At 45.8% G+C, this 24,186-nt stretch overlaps 1 protein-coding gene across 11 annotated transcripts in view; it reads right to left on the reverse strand.

Moving 5' to 3' along the window:
* The window catches only part of DTNB (dystrobrevin beta), a 241,145-nt gene that overhangs the window by 2,988 nt on the left and 213,971 nt on the right, over positions 1-24,186 (reverse strand). For 4 of the 11 annotated variants that reach the window (XM_069582806.1, XM_069582804.1, XM_069582801.1 and 1 more), the window contains 3 exons: positions 6,663-6,822; positions 5,776-5,865; positions 2,544-2,597 (listed from right to left, as the gene is read on the reverse strand). In XM_069582806.1, coding sequence (XP_069438907.1) covers positions 2,544-2,597; positions 5,776-5,865; positions 6,663-6,822 — 304 coding nt within the window. The remainder of the gene's footprint in view (positions 1-2,543; positions 2,598-5,775; positions 5,866-6,662; positions 6,823-24,186) is intronic. The other 7 variants (XM_069582811.1, XM_069582810.1, XM_069582805.1 and 4 more) reach the window with 3 other exon arrangements.

Genomic DNA, 24,186 nt, shown 5'->3' on the forward strand with positions numbered 1-24,186 from the left:
AACTACACCTACGTAACAGCCACATGTTAGCTACAGGGGCCTATCCTGGGACCCATACAGTGTTGACAGCCAAATATCCTTTTTAAACCCTACCCATCTCTCACCCCAACTCTTAACACTCTGCCCCCTGGGGATGGCACCTAAAAAAACCACAGAAATGGAAATTCAGGCATTCTCACAACAAGATTTCACGTAGACATACAAAGCAAGAGGGACAGAAAGAAGAGATGTTGACCGGGCAACACAGGGGCAAAGACAGAGGGTCCCGGACGCCAGCAGGTACCAGACACGGGAAACCACGCCCAGTCCATGTGTGAGACACAGCCTCTGTCCAGACTTAAGTCAGGCCTAAGGCTAGAGTCTGTGGGCAGGGCAAGGCCCAAGCGACCAGGGCAGTCTTCTGTGTGCTTTGGGGGAGCAAGGGAGACTGGGGAGAGGCCCTGGGAAAAACTACTGGGGAAGGGGGGGGTACAAGGGGGGAGAGGCCAAAGCAGCAGCTGTTATGTCTTCAGCCAAGAACATTCCACATGAAAGCCGGGATCTGACTGGATTGTGTGCGTGCATGCACGTGTTCGCAGGGTGTGTTTACATAAGCGTCAGTCTATCTCTGTGTGTCTCCTCTTCTCTCCACCTCTTGCAGTACAGCCCTCCTGCCTCCTTCCTAGTCCCTCATCGGCATGCAGAAGTCAGTTTTCTCTGCAGCATTTCTAGACGTTTCAAACACCACTGCCCTCTACTGCTGACCTTTTGACAGCTTTATGCCAAATACATCATTCTCATTAATACATCATAGCTGTTGTCCACTTTCTCCCAGGCCAGGGAGACTCAGGGAGTCCCACTCAGACTCACTTGATGATTTCAGTACCTGGAGTATGTTTTTCTTCCCTTGACTCATCCTTGGTGTTTCCAGTGTCCTTGTTGACAAACTCCAAAGACCCCTCTCTCTCATCCACACGAGCCGCTATGGGCAAGTGCTCTGGACCTTCCCCTTCTGAGATGCTCCCCTGTTCTCATCACAGCCTCCTTTTCTGTATCCACTTCTCTCCACTCTTTCTTAAGACTTCTTTCATTGCACTTGGTCTCCCAGTCCGCTCAGACTAAAGATGGGTGCTGATGTTAGAGACACCTGGGCTGAGTCCAGGCTCCGGCGATTACTACCTGGACACATTGTTTAACCGCCCTTAGCCTTGTCTTTGGAATCCTTTCCTCATGGAGCCATGGAATTAGACAGGAGTGTGTTAAGTGCACAGCCTCCAACAGGGACCTGAGCAAGCTGGGCCAGCTCCCTCTCATGTTCCACTTTCAGCATCCTCAGGGTAGCCACCTGCCTCGCTCTCTGACAAAGTGCTCTCCTGCATGCCACCCTGTCTATTTCCTTATGTTTGTGAATCTACTGACATCCTACAACATGCTGGCCACTGTTCTAGGCACTGGGGATACAACTGAGCAAAACAGATGAAAGTCTCTGTCCTGGGGAGCTCATATCTTGAAGGAAGCCAGCAATAGATGTATTAAAAACATCACAGAAATAACAGCTGACTCTCAAATGTCCAAAGAGAATTGTAATATCTGTTTAGGATAATGTAGAAACATGAAGATTAAGAGCATGAAGTCTAGAGTTAGGAAAACTCAGTTCAAATCCAACCCTTACCACATGTGGTGCCAGCTGTAAAGAACCTGCCTGCTGATGGCAGGAGACGTTAAGAGATGCGGGTTCAATCCCTAGATCAGGAAGATCCCCTGGAGGAGGACATGGCAACCCACTCCAGTATTCTTGCCTGGAGAGGCCTATGGACAGAGGAGCCTGGTGGGTTATAGTCCATAGGGTCACAAAGAGTTGGACACTACTGAAGCGACTTGGCACGCATGCAAGCTGTTCGAACTAAATTTCTCTGAGCCTATTTACTCATTGGTAAAATGGGAGATATCATTATATTACATATCTCACCGAGTTGTTGAGGGATGAATGAGATTATACATGGAAATCAGCTAGCACAGCTCTCTGAACATAACAAGTTATTAAGAAGGTTTCATATACAATAAAATGAGGAAGCCTTACTGTCCTGGGCTGATACCTTTTCTCTATTGCTTTTAATTACTCTGAGAAGCCACAAAACCATCTGGCTATTCTGTCCACAATAATTTCTGCCTTTTAAGAAACCTTCCTGTATTTATAATCCTACACTTAAAGTTTGGTGACTAACTTTTCCTGCCACTTCCTTTTACCTCCTATTTCGTGTATCTTAATTTTGCTCTCCTAACTCTACCCTAAATTGAGGCAAGGGGTCATGTTTGGCATTTTATTCATATCTACTTCTTGCATCCCATCCATCTTTCATAGTGTCAGGAAACCAGGAAGCTTTTTTTGTTGATCCACTGACAAGAACACCTCTAGGGAAAAACCTGGTGGCCAGTTGGGAGAAGGATCCGCAGGGGTCTGAAAGCTTTGGGGAAAGGTGGTGGCAGGAAGGAAGGAACAAAAGGGAGAGGGGGCTAGGGCTCTGGCCCCCATCAGACTAGGGGTCCTGTGGAGCTGCCTTTACCTCTGTCCTTCCCATTCTGCATCTTCTCTTCTTCTTCCTCTGCACCTTCCCCTGCTGTGAAAACAAGTCCAAGGAGGCCAGTGACCCTTCTGCCAGTAGAAGCATAGGCAGAGGGAGAAGGAAGGCGCTTAGCAGGCTAGGGATGAAACCCTAGCTAAAGGGTCCTGGCTGTGGGCCTCCAAGGTGCTGCGGTCACCCCGCGTGGCACATGCTGCAGCATCAGGTCCCCATAAGCCCTGGGCTCAGAGGAGTAGTGCAGTCTGACGTCACCCCCACCCAGCTCCTGGCTCTGTTGCTAGTTTCTCTAAGGGATGACATCTACTAGCAATATGGTGAATACCTTGCACTCAGGTTCAAGAAAAGCACCATTAAAATGTACAGCAGGGAATAACTAGATGAACACTGGCTTCCATTAAAAAAAAAAAAAAACTAGAGGTTTTAGCAGACAACAAACTTAAAATGACTGAACAGTGCCAAGTGGCAATGTGGAAAAAAAAGCTAATGCCATCTGAGGCTGCTTTCCCAAGAGGCCTGACCAGGGAGGTGGTGGCTCACTGTTCTGGGGACGGGGAGGGGGTCACTGGTGGAAGACCAGACTTGTGATCTGGAGATGTGCTCAGTCCCAGGAACTCACTTTGAAGTGGGGCCTTGAAACACTTGGCTACACCTGGTGTGGACATGCGGGATGGTCGAGGGAAACCTGTGTTATGTGAGGAATGGCTGAGGGAATGGTGATCAGCTGCCTAAAGAGGAGAGGCTGTGGGAGAGCCACACTGTCTGCCTTCAAATACTGGAAAGGCTAACGTGAAGGAAGGACTGAGCTCCCTCTGGCAGCTTCTGGGGCGGTTGTGGAATGAGAATAAATTCATTATAGAAAGGCAGATTCTGGCTCTCTGATAAGCAAGCACTCCCCAAGGAGGAGAACTGGTCATGAATGAGCTCACTGGAAATATTCAAACAGAGGACTTTTAAACCGGGCAGCAAGCTGGGTTAAGCAGCTTCTGAGATCCTTTCAACTCTAAAGAGTCCATTACTCGTGCAAAAGTTTCCAAAAAGATGAGGAACGTAAGCTATGGATATAAACAGTATGTCCATGATACACATAAAGATAATCTGAGCAACTAGTCTCGTCCCCATGAGAACCTCGACAGTGACAGTAAGAACGTGCTGGTGTTGGGCAAAGCTCCTCCACTCACTGAGAAGTTGGCAGCCTTGCACATAAAGGAGTTTGCTTCTGTGTCTGATAGAGATACTGTGCCAGATGTGGACCCAGTCCACGTCTACCATGGACTTCAGGGCGTTGGAGAATGAAGCATCCATGAAAGAGGTCTTGGTGGGATTGCAGGTTTGACCCCTTGTCCTGCATGGGGATGAGGGCAGTGCAGTGATAAGAGCATCAGCTTAACGTTCACACCTAAGCTCTAGGACCAGCTTGGCCCCTTCCAGCTGAATAACTTTAGGCAAATCTCTTTATTGATAATCACTCATTGCACTTCTAAAGTAAGGGGAGTGGGGGACTTCCCTGGAGTCCAGTGGTTAAGACTCTGTGCTTCCAATGCAGGGGGTGTGGGTTTGATCCCTGCTCAGGGAACTAAGATTCCACATTAAAAAATTAAAGTAAGGGGAGGAGACAATGTGATCTCTAAGGTACCTTCCAAATACATTACATAGCTTTATTAAAACCATCCTTTCCTACCAGGAGAGATGGCTGGGTATTCCCATACACTTACTTTTTTAAGAAGCTGTGTGGTCTCTATGTGCTTTGTGTTTAATGATGTCTAGTTACTCCTCAAACTCATGTGATGAGCTCATGAACCACGTATTTTGCACAAACCCTAATAAGCAGCCATGAGGCACAACTGTGGTTAATTTCCATAGCCTGAAATCCCCTAAGAAATTCCCTCCAAAAGTGGGATTTCTGGCATTGGTGGGGAGCTATATAAGGGAAGGGACTTTCTCATCACCCGTGAGGTCATCTCAAAGGCAGTCTCGTCTTCTGTTTATGTGTGTGTGTGGAGGGTGAAAGTGCTTCTAAAAGGGATTGAGAAATGGTACCAGAATGGGGACAGTGTTACCATCCTGTTCCCTCAACAGGAGAATTGACATCTTATCAACTGTACTGGAAACACCAACCTTATCCCTTTCTAAACAAAAACAGCAGATCTGAGAGCAAAGCCATTGGCCAGACCTCAGCCTGTCTCATGACAACTCTAAAAGTGTATGGTTTCACCTATAAAGGTCTGAAGGACTACTCAAGGCTTGCCTTCCCTAAGTGTATGTATGGATGATTTCAATGTATTATGTTTGAGTAAGTACGTGTGTCTGAATAGCCCATGGAAAAACTGTTTTATATCTTTACTCAACAACCTTGTTAAGCTACTTCAAGGTATTTAAAAGCATGATATTAGGTGAAAGGAAATAAAAGAGGGCCACCTGTATGAGTGACCCACAGCACTTAGGAAGGAAACCTGTTTGTTTAATATAAAATATGGGAATCTGACCATCATTAAAAAAAATTAGTGAAATATCTGGCGGCTTCAAAACTGATTCAATCATGGGAACTCTTGCAGACACGATGATATGGGAATGGCCTATTTTTTTTTCTCCCCTTCTTGGGTTTCATGGAGGGGGAAATATGCCATGAGGTAAGGGTCTTGGGAAAATCATGGGAAATAGCTGTGAGACAGACTGAGAAAGAAGTCATAGATAAGACTGAACATGTGGAGTGGAGGAAGCACCAGACTCAGGTCATGAACCTCCAGGGAAACCAGAGCCTCGTCACGGACAAAAGGAAAGAATAGGGTTTCAAAACCAAATCAAACAGGAGAAGCAGAAAGGCAGCGGGAGGAAGTCCACAAGCTTTTGTGGCTGATTCGGTTCCCCGTCGTCCAGGAAAGCTCCGAGCGAGACAGCCGAGCAGGCCTAGGGAGAGAGCAGCTGTGGAGGAAGTCCAGGTGGAAGACACAGTAAGTGAGGAAGGGGCCCGACGGAACCAAGTTCCTTTAAAGTCAGAACTGTGTCTGGTCCACAAGGCGTGCTCTTAAGAGAAACTTTAAGTGTGTGACCACGTGTGGGAGACAGGCTCACAGGGGAAGGCATCCAGAGAGTTCCTGGAAAGCAAGGAGGCCGCCCGGTGAAATGAGGGAGGCGCTTTACCACACAGCGGGTGGGTGGCAAGGAAGGCAGGGGCAAGGATGGAGGCGGGAGGCCGGGTGGGAGCTCTGGGCGTCACCTGAGTGGAGCTCCTTCACCAGGGACGACATGGTGTTGGTGATGGAGTCGGCAGCCACCAGCAGGTCATTGCGGAGGTTTCTCCTCGTACCTGAGGAGAGGCAGAGCAGATGGCGATGCCTGGTGGGTAGGTGGGTGATGGTGATGGGGGTGGGGGAGACAGAGCTGAGCAGATGCCTCAGTCGGCCGGCCCCGGGACTTAGTGTGGACTCCTAAGGGAAGATGGGCCAAGCAGCTCCGCCTGCTCCCAGGCATTGGTGCCCAAAGCCGTGGTTCTCCTCCCTCTTCCCTTTGCGAAGGCAGGACCCTGTCACCTCCACGCTTCTCAGCCACAATCAAAGAGGTGGACTGCAGAACAAACCCTCGGCCAGGACTTACTCTCAGCTCCACCTCCCTGCTCTCGTCTCTGCCCCGAGACAAGACAAGACTTCCTGAGCAGCCTCGTCTTCCACCCACTACAGAACACGGCAGGCCATTAACTCCACAGACAAGGTGCCTTCAGCAAGGTCAGATTCAGAGTTCTAGACTCCTTCTCCTCCTTGCTCTAAACACTTTGCAGGCCAAGCACTCAACTTTGGGAATGATTCCATCCAACTCCTCTGGAGGAGGCAAAGCCCAATGGACAAGGCACTTCCCACAACCCTCCTCAAAAAGAGCATAGAAACCCAGAAGGCCTGGCCCTCGCACACATACAAGCCTGCAGACCTCCCGCTGCAGACCAGCCCATCGAATGAGAAGGGGCCAGCACGACACTTGTTTTTACTGTACATGAAAATCTGATCATTGAAAGCTAAGCACACAAAAGAAAACGGGGAGAACCACAGCAGAAGTCTTGTCCACGTTTCCAAACCCCTTTAGCGCTTCATTTTCCTCTGCTCCCGAACTCACCTTGGGCGAAGGCCTCCTGCATGTCCCCGCTGACTCCACTCAGCGGGTCCTGCGGGCAGTGGGTGGGGGTGGAGCCGGCGGAGGTGGAGCGCACAGGCATGGGTATGGGGCGTCCGCCTCCGTGAGTGGGCGATGTATGCGGTGATCCTGTGGCCTGAGCCTGGGAGAATCAAAGAGAGAAAGCCTGTCATCTCCTGTGCCTTAACTCTTTGAGGAAGGGGCAAGTGCTTTTTCTCAGTCAACCTGAGCCAACCTAGGGCTTCAGTTCAGTGGTGCAATGCACTGCATGATCAGATTTGAAAGAAAAGAGTCAGGCTGCCTCCAGGACTGGAGAGAGGAAGCAAAGGAGCGGGGAAACAAAAAGGGAGAAGGGGAGAGAACAAGGGGGAGGAGGAGACAAGGCAGTGAGAACACTGCAGAATAAACTAAAAGCGGAGGGAAAGTGGAGGCGTACTCAGGGAGGGAGGGTAGAAGGGCCTTCCAGGTGGACAGATGGAGCGGGGTAGCTGGTGGAGGATTTGGGAGGGGCTGGGGTCACAGCTGGGAAATAACACGCAAACATCTTTCATTTCTGTTTGCAAACACATTCATGTGCATCATCTCATTTGAGCCTCATAAGGACTCAAGTAGTATCCATTTTAGAGAAGAAAGACAAGGATGAAGAGAGTAAGAGCTCTGTGTCAGGGCTGCACAGCTTGTCAGCGGGAGATGCTGGAACAAGCCCTTCTGCTCCCAGGGCAATGACATGCGCTTTGCACCTCTGCAGCTGCTGGGCTGCAGGGAACGTGCCTGATGAGTTTGCGGGTCAGGAGCCCAGCCGCAGGCAGTTCTCAGAAGCCGAGTCATCTGGCCTGTCATGCTGCCCTCGTCAAGCACATAGTGCAGTCTTCTTTGAGCCATTCTGTGGGGACTGGGTGAGAACGGACACACGTTTACTTGGACACTGAGCCTTCCATGGGAAGGCTCTGGTGCAGTTTTGGAGAAAGCTGGGAGCCACGGGATAAAAGCTTTAAAACTCCAGTTAAAGGGAGTCCGCTGAGATTTGGGCTCTGCGGCTCTTTAGAGGAAGGGCAACTGAGGGTGGCATAAAGACTAGGGTTCTCTTTGGAAGCAAGACTGGGAAAATATAAGCCAAAGTGTGCCAATAAGTTCAAAGGAAGATAATTATCTTTGGGGAGCTGGCTCAGAAACCCCACATACAGAAAGAATCAGCTGCCCCGAACAGGCTGACAGGGGGCCTCAGCTCAGCTTCACCCAATGTGAGCGCTGGACCGAGCAGAAGTGGTCTGTTTTCCATCATTCTTGCTCTGATTCGTGTCTGTGTATTTTAATCTGAGAAACTTGAAAAATACAAGGCAAGCTTAAAAGTACAACGTAACAGACCATTCAAATTGATATTTAATATTGTGTGAAATTTATTCTAACACTGCAGATAAATCTGAAGACCCCTTGACTACTAATTCTTTTCAGTCTCTTCCTCTCTTCCCTTCAGAGGCAGCCACTATCATAGATTTTGTGTGAAACTTTTTACCTATGTGTACATATGTTGTTATGAATAATATATGATGTTTCATGCCTTTAAATTTTGCATGAAGGGTATCATACTGCACATATCATTTGGTAATCTGCTTTTATCATCTAGTATGCTTAAAAAATTTTTTTATTGAAGCATAGTTGATTTACAATGTTGTGTTTAACTTCTGCTAAAAAGCAGAGACATTACTTTGTCAACAAAGTAATGTCAACAAAGCCATCTAGTCAAGGCTATGGTTTTTCCAGTAGTCATGTGTGGATGTGAGAGTTGGACTATAAAGAAAGCTGAATGCCTAAGAATTGATACTTTTGAACTGTGGTGTTGGAGAAGAGTCTTGAGAGTCCCTTGGACTGGAAGGAGATCCAACCAGTCCATCCTAAAGGAGATCACTCCTGGGTGTTCATTGGAAGGACTGATGTTGAAGCTGAAACTCCAATACTTTGGCCACCTGATATGAAGAGCTGACTCACTGGAAAAGACCCTGATGCTGGGAAAGATTGAAGGCAGGAGGAGAAGGGGATGACGGAGGATGAGATGGTTGGGTGGCATCACCGACTCAATGGACATGGGTCTGGGTAGACTCTGGCAGTTCGTGATGGACAGGGAGACCTGGCGTGCTGCGGTTTGTGGGGTCGCAAAGAGTCGGACACGACTGAGTGACTGAATTGAACTGATACAACAAAATTAGCATACTTTTTTTGAGAGCTTTCCATGATGCAAATAAATATGAACTTATTAGGCCCTTACTTCACATTATATATAAAAACTAACTCAAAATACACCATACCAAATATAAAACTGAAACTGTAAAACTCTTAGAAGAAAAGATTAGACAATGACTTTTCAGATTTGACACCAAAAGTATACATTACAAAAGAAAAAACAGATAAACTAGACTTCATTAAAATTAAAAACTATTTTCAAAGGACACCTTTATGAAAGTGAAAAAAGAATTCATAGGATGGGGAAAAATTTTTTCAAATCATATCCCATAAAGGATTTATATTAAGAAACATACACAACACTGTAAATCAACTATATTTCAATAACACAACTAATTTTTTAAAAAGAATATGTCAAGAACTCCTACATTCAATACTAAAAGGACAAGTAACTTAAAAAATTAAAACAACAAGAAAAAGGACAGGTAATTTAAAAATATGAAAAGGATCTGAATAGACAATTCTCTAAAGAAAATATGCCAATACAGAATAAGCATATGAAAATATGCTCAATATTATTAGCCATTAGGGAAATGCAAATCAAAACCACAATGAGATACAACTTCACAACCATACTCTTAAGATGGCTATAATAAAAGGACAGATAACAACAAGTGTTGGCTAGGATGTGGCAAACTCAGAACTCTCATAAGCTGCTGGAAGGAATATAAAAATGGTGCAGCTGCTTTAGAAAATGGTCTGGCAGTTCCTCAAAAGTTTAAATATTGTGACAAGTCCACTCTTACATGTATATACTGGCCATAAATGAAAACCTATATATACACAAAAATTTGTACACAAGTGTTCATGAGAGCCAAAAAATGAAATCCAAGTGTCCATCAACTGATGAATGATTCAAATAATTTAAATAATTCATGTAATACATTCTTTCAATGGAATATGATTAGGTAATAAAAAGGAATGAAGTACTGATACATGCTACAACATGCATGAACCTTGAAAATATGCTAAGTGAAAGAACTGTTATAAAAGACTACATATTGTGTGACTCCATTTATATGAAGTGTCTAGCATAAGCAAATCCATAGAGATGGAAAGTAGATTAGTGGTTGTCTGGGACTGGGTGCCTGGGAGGAATGAGGAGTGAATGCTAATGGGTTTGGGGTTCTTTTTGGAGGAGGGGAAATGTTCTAAAATGGATCATGGTTGCACAATTCTGTGACTATATTAAAAACCACTTAAAAGGATGAAGTGTACAGTGTATGACTTATAGCTCAATAAAACTACTAAAAAAGACACACTATCAAAAATAAAAAAGCTAAGCCACAGACTGGGAAAATATTTGTAAATTATTTCTGATAAAGGAATTGTGGATCTTCACAATGATTTTTTGGATTTGATACCAAAAACAAAAGCAACAAAAGCAAAATAACAGGGGAAACTACATCAAACTAAAAAACTTCCACAAAGCAAAGGGAACCATCAATGAAACGAAAAGGCAGTCTACTGAATGGGAGAAAATATCTGCAAGTCCTGTGTGTGATAAGGAGTAAATATCCGAAATATAGGAAGAACTCATACAATTTCGAAAAAACAATTTGATTTTAAAATGTGCACAGAAACTGAAAAGACATTTTCCCAAAGGAGACACAGAAATGGCCAACAGGTACATATGAAAGAGTAGGCAACGTCACAAATCATCAGGGAAACACAAAACAAAACTACAGTGAGATATTACCTCATATCTGTTAGGATGGTCATCATCAAAAACACAAAAGAATACATTTGAATCAGGTCTAATGAGGTGGATGAAACTGGAGCTGATTATACAGAGTGAAGTAAGCCAGAAAGAAAAACACCAATACACTATACTAACGCATATATATGGAATTTAGAAAGATGGTAACGATAGCCCTGTATGCGAGACAGCAAAAGAAACACAGATGTATAGAACAGTCTTTTTGACTCTGTGGGAGAGGGAGAGGGTGGGATGATTTGGGAGAACGGCATTGAAACATGTATAATATCATATAAGAAATGAATCGCCAGTCTAGGTTCGATGCAGGATACAGGATGCTTGGGGCTGGTGCACTGGGATGACCCACAGGGATGCTATGGGGAGGGAGGTGGGAGGGGGGTTCAGGATTGGGAACACGTGTACACCCGTGGCGGATTCATGTTGACATATGGCAAAATCAATACAATATTGTAAAGTAATTAGCCTCCAATTAAAATAAGTAAATTTAAATATTAAAAAAAGAGATAACAAGTGTCGGTGAGGGTGTGCAGAAAAGGGAACACGTGTGCACTACTGGTGAGAATGTAAACTGGTGCAGTCATAGTATTGAGTATTTCATTCAAAAAATGAAAACAGGGGACTTTCCTGGTGGTCTAGTGGCTAAGAATCCATCTGCCAATGCAGGGGACAGGGTTTCAATCCCTGGTCCAGGAAGATCTCACATGCTGCCGAGCAACTAAGCCCATGGATCATGATTATGGAAGCCCGTGTGCTGTACAGCCTGTGCTTCATAACAAGAGAAGCCCCTGGAACAAGAAGCCAACAGAGTGAGAGGTCCATGCACTGCAAAGAAGAGTAGTCCCCACCAGCAGCAACTAGAAGGAAAGCGCGAGAGCAGCAACAGCAAACACATAAAATACCGATAATTTAAAAAAATGGAAAACAGAACTATCATATGATCTAATAATCCCACTTCTGGGTATATATCCAAAGAAAATGAAAACAGGATTCTGATGAGATATCTGAATTTCCATGCACACTTGTTCACTGCAGCAATATTCATGATAGCTAGGATACGCAGACAATAAGCATCCATCAGCAGATGAATGGATAAAGAAGATGTATTATGTATGTTCAATGGAATATTACTTAGTCACGAGAAAGAAGGAAATCCTGCTGTTATTTATGGTAAGTGAAAAACACCAGACAGAGAAAGACAAATACTGCAAGGTATCATCTCTATGCAGAACCTAAAAACAAACAAACAAAAATCCCCCACACTCAGAAACTGAGAGTAGCAAACTAGTTGCCAGGGGCTGAGTGCTAGAGGAGTAGGGAGAGGCTGGGAAAAGGGTGCAAACTTTTGGCTGAAACATAAGGTCTGAAGATCTAATGTCACATGGTGACTACAGTTGATAATATACTATCCTATAGCTCAAACTTGCTAAGAGAGAACAACTTAAAGGCTCTAACACACACAAAAGATAAATATGTGAGGTGATAAAGGTGTTAATTGTAGAAGGAAATGGCAACCCACTCCAGTGTTCTTGCCTGGAGAATCCCAGGGACGGGGGAGCCTGGTGGGCTGCCATCTATGGGGTCGCACAGAGTCGGACACGACTGAAGTGACTTAGCAAAGGTGTTAATAAACTAGATGGAGAAATCCTTCGACCATGTATACATTTAAGTCATTTCATATTTTAAATATCTCATAATTTTATATGTCAATTATATGAACTTCCTGATGTTCAACACAAGAGAAGACTCTACACATGGACATCACCAGATGGTCAATACCAAAATCAGATTGATTATATTCTTTGCAGCCAAAGATGGAGAAGCTCTATACAGTCAACAAAACCAGGACCAGGAGCTGACTGTGGCTCAGATCATGAACTCCTTATTACCAAATTCAGACTCAAATTGAAGAAAGTAATTGCTAGACCATTCAGGTATGACCTAAATCAAATCCCTTGTGATTATACAGTGGAAGTGAGAAATAGATTTAAGGGCCTAGATCTGATAGATAGAGTGCCTGATGAACTATGGAATGAAGTTCGTGACATTGTACAGGAAACAGGGATCAAGACCATCCCCATGGAAAAGAAATGCAAAAAAGCAAAATGGCTGTCTGGGGAGGCATTACAAATAGCTGTGAAAAGAAGAGAAGCAAAACGCCAAGGAGAAAAGGAAAGATATAAGCATCTGAATGCAGAGTTCCAGAGAACAGCAAGAAGAGATAAGAAAGCCTTCTTCAGCGATCAATGCAAAGAAATAGAGGAAAACAACAGAATGGGAAAGACTAGAGGTCTCTTCAAAAAAATTAGAGATACCAAGGGAACATTTCATGCAAAGATGGGACATTTCTGTCCTCGATAAAGGACAGAAATGGTATGGACCTAACAGAAGCAGAAGATATTAAGAAGAGGTGGCAAGAATACACAGAAGAACTGTACAAAAAAGATCTTCACGACCCAGATAATCATGATGGTGTGATCGCTCATCTAGAGCCAGACATCCTGGAATGTGAAGTCAAGTGGGCCTTAGAAAGCATCACTACAAACAAAGCTAGTGGAGGTGATGGAATTCCAGTTGAGCTGTTTCAAATCCTGAAAGATGATGCTGTGAAAGTGCTGCACTCAATATGCCAGCAAATTTGGAAAACTCAGCAGTGGCCACAGGACTGGAAAAGGTCAGTTTTCATTCCAATTCCAAAGAAAGGCAATGCCAAGGAATGCTCAAACTACCGCACAGTTGCACTCATCTCACATGCTAGTAAAGTAATGCTCAAAATCCTCCAAGCCAGGCTTCAGCAGTACGTGAACCATGAACTCCCTGATGTTCAAGCTGGTTTTAGAAAAGGCAGAGAAACCAGAGATCAAATTGCCAACATCCACTGGATCATGGAAAAAGCAAGAGAGTTCCAGAAAAACATCTATTTCTGCTTGATTGACTATGCCAAAGCCTTTGACTGTGGATCACAATAAATTGTGGAAAATTCTGAAAGAGATGGGAATACCAGACCACCTGACCTGCCTCTTGAGAAATCTGTATGCAGGCCAGGAAGCAATAGTTAGAACTGGACATGGAACAACAGACTGGTTGCAAAAAGGAAAAGGAGTACGTCAAGGCTGTATGTTGTCACCCTGCTTATTTAACTTATATGCAGAGTACATCATGAGAAACGCTGGACTGGAAGAAACACAAGCTGGAATCAAGATTGACGGGAGAAATATCAATAACCTCAGATATGCAGATGACACCACCCTTATGGCAGAAAGTGAAGAGGAACTAAAAAGCCTCTTGATGAAAGTGAAAGTGGAGAGTGAAAAAGTTGGCTTAAAGCTCAACATTCAGAAAACGAAGATCATGGCATCAGGTCCCATCACTTCATGGGAAATAGATGGGGAAACAGTGGAAACAGTGTCAGACTTTATTTCTGAGGGCTCCAAAATCACTGCAGATGGTGACTGCAGCCATGAAATTAAATGACGCCTACTCCTTGGAAGAAAAGTTATGACCAACCTAGATAGCATATTCAAAAGCATAGACATTACTTTGCCGACTAAGGTCCGTCTAGTCAAGGCTATGGTTTTTCCTGTGGTCATGTGTGGATGTGAGAGTTGGACTGTGAAGAAGGCAGAGTGCCGAAGAATTGATGCTTTTAAACTGCGGTGTTGGAGAAGACTCTTGAGAGTCCCTTGGACTGCAAGGAGATCCAACCAGTCCATTCTGAAGGAGATCAGCCCTGGGATTTCTTTGAAAGGAAGGATGCTAAAGCTGAAACTCCAATATGCTGGCCACCTCATGTGAAGAGTTGATTCATTGGAAAAGACTCTGATGCTGGGAGGGATTGGAGGCAGGAGGAAAAGGGGACAACAGAGGATGAGATGGCTGGATGGCATCACTGACTCGATGGACGTGAGTCTGAGTGAACTCTGGGAGTTGGTGATGGACAGGGAGGCCTGGCATGTTGCAATTCATGGGGTCGCAAAGAGTTGGACACGACTGAGCGACTGAACTTAACTGAAAGCTGAAATAAATACAGAATAAACTATAAGAAAGAACTTGTGCTTAGAACATATAAAGAACCTTTGTAACTGAATAAGAAGACAGACAACCCAATTACGAAACAGGCAAAAACTTGAATATACATTTCACGGAGTAAGATATAAAATAAGGTAAAAATTACATGAGAAATGTTCAATATGTACTCTTTTGGGAAATGAAAACCGAAATCACAAAGAGATTCCACTTACCCCACTGAAACAGCTACAATCAAAAAGACTAACAGGGATATGGGGAAATGGAAACCCTTGTGCATTGTTGACGGAATCATAAAATGGTACAACCACTTAGGAAGACAGTTAGGCAGTTTCTTAAAATGTTAAATGCAAACTTATCATAAGACCTAGCAATTTCACTCCTGAGTACATACCCAAGAGAAATAAAGACATATGCTCATCTAAAGCTTGTGCACACATGTTCATTAGCAACAGTTTAATAGGCCAAAAGTGGAAATAACTCCAAAGTCCACTGACTGGCAAATGACTTAACAAAATGAGGCTTATTCATATAATGGAATACTATAAAAATCTTTTTTTGATGTCTTTACCACCGTTTAACTTTTATAATAATCTTCCATTGACAATTCAAATGTTATATCTTGTGAAATATTCTATTTTTGTCTGTGGCTATAAAACATTTATTATTCTTTCAGGGTATATATCTTTTCTTTCCAACTAGTTTATAAATACCTTAGGAGTCCCGCTTTGGCTAGATTACATTTTCACTTATTAATCACTGCATTTTGGGAAACAATCATCTTTCACCCTGTAACTATTATCAGCCTCTGCCTTTTTGGATATTTTTATGGGAGAGGGGGCATATGTGTGTGTGCTTAGTCACTAAGTCATGTCTGACCCTTTGCAACTCCATGGGCTGTAGCCCATCAGGTTCCTCTGTCCATGGGATTCTCCAGGCAAGAATACTGGAATGTGTTGCATGCCCTCTTCCAGGGGATCTTCCCAATCCAGGGATCAAACCTGTGTCTCCTGCATTAGTAGGTGGGTTCTTTACCAATGAACCACCAGGGAAGCCAGGGGGCAAATAATAGAGCATAAGATTCAACCTAGTTGGAAGGTACTTATGAACACCAGACCTAGCAGTTTTAGTCTCAATCCAAACAAGATAAGAAAACTGGGGAAAAGATGAGAGAATCTGCAGTGAAGACAGGAAAGGCTGATGCAGAGGCCTGGCTTTATAGGAAAGTCCTAAGCTGGCACAGTGGAGGATGCAGGAGACAACAGAAGTGGTGGATCCTGGCAGTGCCTGGGCCTTTCCTGGGCCTTCCCAGGGTGGAAGGAAACAGAATGAAAGTTGTTTCCTGGGTTGCCTGAGCAGCTTCAAGGAAGGATCCCATGCCGTCAATAGGCTGATACTGTGAGAAGCAATGAGCCCAAAGCTGTCCCTCAGTCACAGAGGAGTCAGAGCATCAGTGAGGTCAGGTGTGGAGCCTGGATGCTGGAGGAGTCTCTGAACTCAAATGCCTTAGCCACAGAATGGGGGCTGCTGCCTGCGAGAACATGGCCCGGCCACAAGCAAAGGACATGATGGCCCCAGCAACATGTCGCTTCAGAGCTGCGGATACTCCTCCACAGACTCTACAGCACCCTGTATAAGCGTCCAGGATGCAGTGCTCATTTTGGGTGCAGGAAAAGGGTTAGGAATCTCTGAAGTTGGGACTTCCTTGGCGGTCCAGTGGTTAGGACTTTACCTTCCAATGCAGGGAACGTGGGTTCCCTGGCTGAGGAACTAAGATTCCACATGCCACAGGGCAACTAAACCTGCCTGCTACAAATACTAAGTTCAAGATCTAGAGTCTGTGCTGCACAATAAGAGAAGCCTGCACACCACAACTAGAGAAACACTTGTGCATCATAACCCAGCTTAGCCAGAAAAAAAAAATCTCTGAAGTGACTTGACTTCAGAGTTTGCCTGAAATGCCCAGACTAAGTGCTCAGCTCAGAAAGTGAGGACTCAAGAGGGAAACTAAAGCCACTCAAATAATTTTCCCCCCTAAGTATGTGGCCTGTGAAACTCAAATTGACTTCACCGTATGAAGGGCCAACCCAGCATTAACCGTGTGGCAAGGACTCAATAAACCTCCCTCGGGGAGATTGGAGCCAGCATCACTGCCTGAGGACTGAGTGTCAGAGCCCTAAGATCGGAGATGAACAAATAGGTTGCTTTTTAAGAACATGAAACGGAACCTCTGCAAACAGTTTAATAGGAAAATGATGATGGGGAATGAGGTAAGAGGAATGGACGGAGTAGACAGCCACATGTGGCTAAAACTGTAGGATCAGGAAATGAATCCTACTGCCCACCATCAGCTTGAAAATAATCAGCCCCCCTTCCTGGGATCACTGCCCAGGACATGCTTTCTGAGGAAGATAGAAACCAGACTCCTGATGTTGGCTTTGTTCGGAGCAGTGGAAAGAGAAAAGCTCTTCTCAGACCCCTGGGAGGGCAAGATTTTCTCTATGGATCTCAAGCTTCAGTCCCTGGCTTTAGGATCATGCTGGATTAAAACACAGCTAGGATAGAGCTGTCAGGAACCCTCTGTGGATTCTGGGTCCAGCAGAACAATGCTGGTTTGGCATCCTTGTGGGCCAGTATGTCCCCAAGGCCCCAGCAGAGAGACAAGTCACAGGCAGTCAATATGCAGGGACTTCAGTCAGGCCTGAGGCAGGGGATCAGGATAGGGTTGATTTGGGATGAGGTACATGTTGGTGCAAGGGAGGTCAACTGACTCTGCTCCTGCACGGTTCTGAGAACAACAAGCTATTGAAATATTGGAAGCACAGCCCTTTCTCCTGCCTTCAGGCCTCTATACTTGCTATTCTCTCTGCCAGGAGCACCACCCCCCTCCATGTGTCTGACCAGCTCCCACTGGCTTTCCGGCTGACTGCTTCACTGTCACCTCCCTCGGACCCCTGCATGGCATTAATCTCACCTCTCAAATTTATCTTCCTTACCATTGTGCTTACCACATGTAAAGGCTTAATAAATATTTGTTAAACGACAAGGAGGTGTATCAAGTTTCTGACCCTTTTCCTTCTGTAATGGAAAGCGGGAACGGAGCCAGAGCAGGCAATGAGCTCCAGGGAGGACTAAATCTATCGCCATCAATAAAGCTTTATGTGAAATGCTTTAACTAGGTAACTGACTGTGGTGGGCAGACCCCTGAGGAGCCTTCCAGTGACACCCTCCCTCCCTGCAGTCACCGTCTGATGTAATTCCCTCCCCTTGAACATGGGCTGGCTGTAGTGACTGCCTCTAACTGAAGCAGGCCAATGAGATACCATTTCTGAGATTGGTTGACGGAAGACATGACTTCTGTCTTGTCCAGATGTGATCTCTCTTCCTCTCACCCCGCTCACACTGAGGAAGCCAGCTGCCATCTTGTGAACTGCCCCATGGAGAGGCTCACCTGGCAAGTAGCTGAGGGTGGCTTCCAGCCATCAGGCCAGCCTTGAACTGTGACCCTCAATCCTACAGCCCACAAGGGGTCCTGGCAACAACGATGTGATCTGCTGAGCCCTGAGGTGCCTGTAACCTTGTGAGAAACCCTGAACCTCAGCTTGTGAGAACCCAGCTAAACAGCACCTGGACCCCTGACCCACAGAAGCTGTGAGTTAAGTTTGTTCTTCTAAGTCATTAACTTTCAGTGTATGTGTAGCCATGGATAACTTAGGTGCTAAGCTTGATTTTTTTTCTTTATACATTATTAGGTCAGCCACATCTGAAGAGCATTTGACGGAAAGGGAGTAGGAGGGAAAATCTGGGGATGCGACCAGGCCCACAGGCCCTCATGAGATGCCAAAGACCTTGGGACGAGGACCATGGATGGATGAGAAGAGGCGAGGATACGGGTTCAAGAAAAAGTCTTCCTGATCTGAGAATGTGTGTAAATCCCTCAGCATAAGAGTCTGTCCTGAGGCTGAAAGTTTCGACCTCTTTACTTTGTTGATGACGACGGGACCTGGAGACAGTTCTCGGCTGCGATTTCACTAACTTGTAGAGGAGGGGCTGCCACAGACACCACGATGGAATCTGACTCTCGCCCCGGGTGAATGCCAAGGAGGCACTGAGGCTTGGTGGGAAGGGACCTGGGCTTTTCTGTCGATAGCACAGCATATGCATTTCAGTGTTTCTGGGGTTCAGTCTTCTAATCTGCAAACTGAGTGGCTTCACCGGTGACCTGTGAAGCATCTTTCAGATGCAAAATTCGGTGATGCTCTGGCCTTCACCAAGTTTGCCTCATCTCAGAAATGCTGAGTCACCAAGGCTTGGTCTTGGCTACAACCACCCTGTCAGTGAAGGCTCGTCCTTCGGGGACGCGTGGCGGCCACCTCAGGGTCACAGAGGCTGCTGTGCTTCTAATTTTCCTTTCTCATGAGCAGAGTCCACAACAGAGACGCCACCCTCAGGCCCCTGCATGCAAAGCCCGTAAGGAGGTACAGAGAGCAGGCCGCTGGAGCAGAGGAGGGGCTGTCTCAAGGAGACAGTTCAAAACAAGGTCCTTCTAACTCCGTAAGTAGAGTGGAGTGTCTGGAGCACTTGCAGCTGGAGGCAGAGGCGCAGGGCTCATGGCAGCGCTCCAGCTCGCTGACAGGCACCTGCAGCCCGGGTAGAGACGGCTCATTCTCTGCCCTCCGCAGAGACAGGTTTGTGCCAGACAGACACACTGAAGTCAGTGCAGATGGGAGCACTGCTGTGAGTGACAGCGCCCCGTCTCAAAGGCCCAGCGGGGTCCCAAGAGGCAGGCCCTCCCCACGGAGACTGCCGAGTGCTCCCTCCACTCAGAACAAACAGATCTAGAAGCAGCGGCACGATTGGGGGTTGGGGGGAGCATCACTGTTGGAACCTAGAGATTACTGGGAACCTGACACTCTCATAGAAATCAGCGAAGGTGGAGGGACTACTCAAATGTCTCTTAGCGGGTGGGGATATGCTGTCCAGTGAAGGTCCCAAACCGCTGCATGCCTCTGAGTTTTAGTTGCCGGGAGAGTGGAGGTCAGCCTGGGGAGGCTTCATGACACGCTCCCCGGTTTTAAGGTTTCCTGAGGCAAGGACAGTGGGACCTTGTTGAAATACAACCTATTACAAAGGCCTGAACATAGCACAGACCAGTCACGTGTCCAACCAATAACTAAATACAAGAAATGCCCTGTAACTCAGGTTCTTTGAGTACAGAGGTCCCTTGTAGTTGAGAACAATTCTGTTGGCAAGACAGAGCTAGAGAAACGTTACAATGGGAGAGGCTCTCTCCTCTGCTGGCCCTTTGCTTCTTCTCAATCAGCAAAGACTCTGAGAAAGCTACATATCATGTTCCAAGAAAAGAGCTTGGAAGTTATGCACATCATATCAGAGGGTTCATGATCCCAGGAAAACAGGCTCTGTTTCAGTTCAGCATTTATCTATATCTGAAGAGAGAGATGCCTTGAGAGGTCACAAGGTCACAAATAAATTAGTAACAAGATTAAGACAGATACCTGGGTTGTCATCTTTTTTTTTTTTAAGAAGTTTTATTTATTAAAAAAAAATTTTTGGCTGCACCCTGTGACATGTGGGATCTTAGTTCCCTGACTAGAGATTGAACCCATGAGCCCGCACCCTTGCACTGGAAGGTAGAGTCTCTCCTGGACCACCGGGGAAATCCCGCCTGGGTGTTCTAACTGTCCTACATTGCAGGGAGACTCCTAAGCACACTGGCACCCCAGCACCAAGTTTCTGAGGTCAGACGGAACATGCATCAGATGAGACGCCCCACTGCCGAGGCCACGCAACAGAAATTAATTTCCACCACAACTGAAAAATGTGAGAAAGGAGAATACGGTGATTCTGACTTAGTCTTCTGTTTGAGTGCAAATCTAATAGTGGAGCCAAAACAGGTGCAGAGAATGCCAGAGAAGGTGACTTGAGGACACTGTGAGTGAGACAGGGACTCAGGCTGTGGCAGAGCGTGGGGCCGCACAAGGGGTGAGGCTCTCTTTGTACCAGGAAAACGATGTGTGTGTTGTCCTGGCCACGCTCGGCCATCTCTGGCAGGGTGCCTGGCACACAGTAGGGGCTCCATAAACACTATTTCCTTCCCTTCTTTTTCCTGATGGAACAGGTATGAATTTTTTTTTAATCTCCCTGATACACGTTATCATCAGGTAATCAAACCCAGGGAGGCTCATGGCAAAAAGCCTGATCTTGAGAGTTCATGCCCTCGCCAGAGCAACTATTAACAGCATCCCCTCCACACACACGCCCAGTGACAACTCTGAGCTAAGCGGTTATCATGGTAACAGAAGGAGACACTTGAGTCTCCATTTTTCTCTCTCTGACTCATGGACACCTGCCAGGTAGCAGATGGCCTGTGTGGACAATTACCTTCATTTTGCTGCAGTGTACTCAAAATAAACAAACTGGCCTCTTTGCTGCCGATTTTCAGAGGCCCACTCAGAAAAACAACAACAACAACAAAACTCCAAGGAAACAACATTGGGAGAAAGGAACTACAAGCCTGAAATTTAGATGAGGCAACCATGAACATACAGAGAACTGGGATGTATAGAGAACGGACTTTGTTTTTTCTTTAACAAAAAGTTACAAACAAACAAACAAAAACAACCCAAGACTATTTTGAGCTGCTGCTGACGGTGACTCTGCTGGGAAAATGCAGCTGTCTCATCGAATGTGGAAGTAAAAGGAGAGGGATTATCTGATGCTGCAATGTCTGTCCTGCTGCAAGATTTGAAAATAATTGCCTAATATGACAAGAGCTAAGACTCTGGGGAGTCAGGCCCAGAGATGGAGGTGAGCACACAGGAGAACAGGTTTGAGGAGAGAAGAAAGATAAGTCACGTGGCAGTGAGCAAAGCAGAGGCCACGGTTCCCTCTGGGGTGAATTAGAAACAGGTAAAGAACATGCCTGGAAACCTTCCTCCCTCCCCAAAGTGTCTACCTCTGAGTATAAGGGCGGTGCAGCTTTTAAGGATGAACTTGGCTTCTCAACTCCTGAGAGAAGGGCCAGAGAGTTTGATGATGTGTCTCTTCTCTCAACACCATTAGTATACATTTATGGTGTGTGTCTGCTGGAAGGATGGGGCCACCAAAACACCTGTCCTGAGGTCCCTCTGCAGAGGGCAGACACCTGTCTGTTCCCACTTCACTTCAGGAAACTCAGGGCTTACCATGACCTGTCACGTACTGCGGGGTTAACTGCTTTGGATGGGAAACAGCAATGGCAGGATTGGTAGGTTCTGTGATCACACTGCTGGCAACAGGGAGAAGGTTATGGTTCTTGGTTTTCATGACTCTGCCCCTATTCAATTCGAACTAAATGACACAGAAGACAAGGTTTATCCGAGGCTGAAAAAAGTGGAGGCAAGGTGTCTAGGTATCTTTCTGGGTGGAAGGAGAAAAGCATATTAAGTTCCTGAGACTGTCTAAGAAGAACAACCTCTTAAAACTCACCATAAACCCAAAGATCAAAAGAGAGTTGAAATTTAAACTTTTAGATAGGGAAGCTCATAAATTCCAAGACTAGAATTACCCTCTTTCTGTTTGTTTCTCCTAGTTTGCCCAGGTCTATTTGAAAATGGTGTCCCATTAGTTCTCATCACAGGATTTCAAAGCTAGTTCTCAGCAAAATGATCCGGGACCTCACTGAGGGAAAAACCCTTATAAAATGAATACCAAACAGTGAGATTGTGTATTAGAAACCAAAAGACGACCGGATTACAGGAGAGCAGAGTCCTTAATGCAGACATGAGTTCAATAATGGGTCAGGCAGAACCTATCAAAGCTATCTTAAAGTTCAGTGAGTCAAATTTAAATGCTGCTTCTGGGTAAGTAAATGCTGCTTCTGCTTCAGGGGCTTTCCTGGTGGCTCAGAGGTTAAAGCGTCTGCCTGGAATGCGGGAGACCCGGGTTCGATCCCTGGGTCGGGAAGATCCCCTGGAGAAAGAAATGGCAACCCAGTCCAGTACTCTTGCCTGGAGAATCCCAGGGAGGGAGAAGCCTGGTAGGCTACAGTCCATGGGGTCACAAAGAGTCGGACACAACTGAGCAACTTCACTTTCACTTTCTGGGTAAGTAAGGAAAACCTGTATGATGAGGTGGGGTACCTGATCCAGCACTGCCACTCTGAGTCCCTTATATGATAAGGTGGTTAAAATCCAAGCTTAGCAGTCAGGTGGACCTAGTTTGTATTCCAGCTCTGCCACTGACTAGCTGTGTGACTTGAGCAACTTACTTAACCTCTCTGGGCTAAGATTCTTCACATGTAAAGTGGAGATTAAGTGTATCTTCACAGGTTAGTGAGGATGTACATAAATGCTTCACATGCTGGCTCATGGGGTACGACCTGCCACGATTCCATTTTGACAGGTGCAAAGTAATGGTATAAAGGGGCAAGGTCTCCACTCTCTGCAGGTTCACAGCCTCCTGGGCAATTTGGCATGTAAGCAGCTGGCCTACAAAGGAGGATGAAATAGCAGAGGTACAAAGGAAAAGGAACATAGAGGCAAGAGGGTTTAACTCTGACCTTCCAGAACAGGGTAAGGTTTCACAGGCGAGGTGGCATCTGAGAGCGTCTTGGATGGTATAATTTCAATAGGCGGAAGCGGCTCAGGAACGGCAATCCAGGTGAGGAAAGGGCACAGAAGCTCCCCGGGAGAGGAGGCTGCTGGGTGTGGGGGTGGGTAGGGAGCATGTGGGGATACTAGCGTGCAGGGAGCACAGAAGATACATGGTGGGAAAGACGAGTGTGGGCCACAGTCATCCAGAACCTTAAATAAATGGTCATCACGTTTATTTACTAGGCCACGGATGGGCAAACTACAGCCCATGGCCAAGTCCAGCTCGCCATCTGCTTTTTTAGTCTGTGAGCTAAGAATGGTTTTCACATTTTTAAGTGGTTTTATTTTAAATGGTTATATAAGTCCTTACATAATGCCTTTGATTTGGTGCACAAAGCCTAAAATGTTTACTACCTAACTCTTTAAGAAAAAGCTTGGTGCCCCTGCTATAAGCAATGGCAGATGGAGTCTGTGAAGGCTTCCGAGGAGGGATTGGTATGGTCAGTCTGGTTGGATTTAGGAGTCTGGCTCTGAGGCAAAGTGAAGGTCGGATTGAGAAGCAGCAGACAAGGAGATCAGGTGATGGAGGCTGGAATGAAGAATGGTGACAGGAGCTGGGAGGAGAGGGACATAAGCAAGCTTTTGGAGAAAAATTTGACTAGACTTTGGCAACTGAGTGGGGAGAGCAGGGAGCTGGAAGAGAGCATGCATGTGGGGATTGCTGGCAACGACATTAACAGAAGCAGGGCACGTGGACAAAGGGGTGATTTGTGGGGAAATGTGACTAGAAATCTTTCACCATCCATCCCATAACTAACCTTCAGAATAAGGGATGCTGAGAATGCTGCAAAGGCTCAGACTGGTATCAGAAAGCTTCTCGGATCCTAGTTCACCTACCAGGGATGTAATCTGGGCCCCTTGCAGTGGAAGC

Source organism: Ovis canadensis, chromosome 3 (genome assembly GCF_042477335.2).
Source record: "Ovis canadensis isolate MfBH-ARS-UI-01 breed Bighorn chromosome 3, ARS-UI_OviCan_v2, whole genome shotgun sequence".
Lineage (NCBI taxonomy): Eukaryota > Metazoa > Chordata > Mammalia > Artiodactyla > Bovidae > Ovis > Ovis canadensis.